General features: G+C 36.7%; 1 protein-coding gene across 1 annotated transcript in view; it reads right to left on the reverse strand.

Annotated features, from left to right (window-relative positions):
• Window positions 1–942, reverse strand: part of LOC119589297 — a 19,088-nt gene extending 18,146 nt beyond the window's left edge. Inside the window, exon 1 of the mRNA XM_037937920.1 lies at window positions 310–942. Coding sequence (XP_037793848.1) covers window positions 310–356 — 47 coding nt within the window. The 5' untranslated portion in view covers window positions 357–942. The remainder of the gene's footprint in view (window positions 1–309) is intronic.
• Window positions 943–1,548: the final 606 nt, after the last annotated feature.

The following is a 1,548-nucleotide window of genomic DNA, read 5'->3' on the forward strand; positions in this document are numbered from 1 at the left end:
TGTTGTTATCTATGAGAAACAAATCTGTAAATGCTTGAGAAGTGAAACACGCCCACACATGGAAAGGTGACATACACGTCCAAAGAAACATACTAACAGGCACATACAGTGAGATTCCTACACACTTACCAATTCCTACTCAGAGTCAAGATCAAAAGACTTGAACAATAATCATCAACATTTCTTCCCTAATTCCTAAGATTCTATAGGCCTTGGCGGAAAAAAAAACAATGATTCTAATGACATTTTTTTGAACTAATACAATAGGCCTATAAAGAAATATATATAGGCCGATAGATATATACTTACTGTCTATTTCGAGGAAAAACCGCATCGCGAGTGACAACCGCGCACATGGTTTAAAAAACATCACTTTTTTAACATCACTCTAACACCGCATTGCTCCTCATGTTGTCTGTCTGTTAAAACCTTTTAATGTTTCTTTTTTTACGGCCCCGTTTGTTAAGATCCCATTTTCATTATCTTTTTAAAAAGTCTTTTTTCACATTTTATGGCATCTGGAATCAAAAATTACACAGTATTTTTAAGTCTTTTTAACATTAAATACATGTGTGTAGGCAATAAGTTTGTTTATAAGTGTTCATATGAATAACTATCACTAATAATGAAAGCTTCTATGATGGTATTACATGTCATGTCTATGCATGAAATTTACAAACTTCACGAATTATTTTACGTAAAAGCATTTTACTATACGACCATACGTGGCCACATAGCATTTTAACTCTTCCACCAAACTCACAACCATCATTGCCTATCTCATTATCACTAATGTCATTTCTTTAAAAACCCAATCATTTCGCCTTCATAAACCGTTCTCATGCGTCCAGTTCGTACAAAAATACTCTTCAGAAATGGCATTATTTCTGTATCCTTTCCGTCATTATATCGCCTTCACATAAACTGTTCCCATTCGTCCAGTTGTAATATTATTTCCGCTAACTATTTCGCCTTCCCAAAACGTTCTCATCCGTCCAGTTGTAACGTCATCATTTCCTTTAACGATTTCGCCTTGTCAAAACGTTCTCTTTCATCCAGTTCATACAAAAACGCCAGGAAAATGATCGGACGACGCACCTCCCTCCCCACGTGCGCGGCGAAGGGCACCCAACGCCACTCTGAGAGCACCCGAGTTCGCGAGACCCCTGGCGGCCAGGGCGGGAACCAAGCCAAATACCTGGCCTGATTTATGAGTTTCTTTGTTTGAGGTCAGTATGAGTGTGTGAATATACATATATACATATTTTTTTACATTTCGATATTGAGGAATACGCGGTGAGAAATGTCTTTAATATTCAGCGTGGGAGAAGTTTCGAGTATGATTATTCAATATTTATTTTTTTGGGGGGAGGGTTAAATATGACTAACTTGAGGATAGTGTGTGTGTAACTCATGATATGCAGATAAATTTCTGCCAACACGCATAATGAGCCAAATTATGGCTTAGCAAAGTAAGAAAGTATATATATCTTGATTAAATCATTACACAAAGTTAAATAGAGTTATATGGCTTGCATTTCCTTACGT

This window comes from Penaeus monodon, chromosome 25, assembly GCF_015228065.2.
Source record: "Penaeus monodon isolate SGIC_2016 chromosome 25, NSTDA_Pmon_1, whole genome shotgun sequence".
Taxonomy (NCBI): Eukaryota; Metazoa; Arthropoda; class Malacostraca; order Decapoda; family Penaeidae; genus Penaeus; species Penaeus monodon.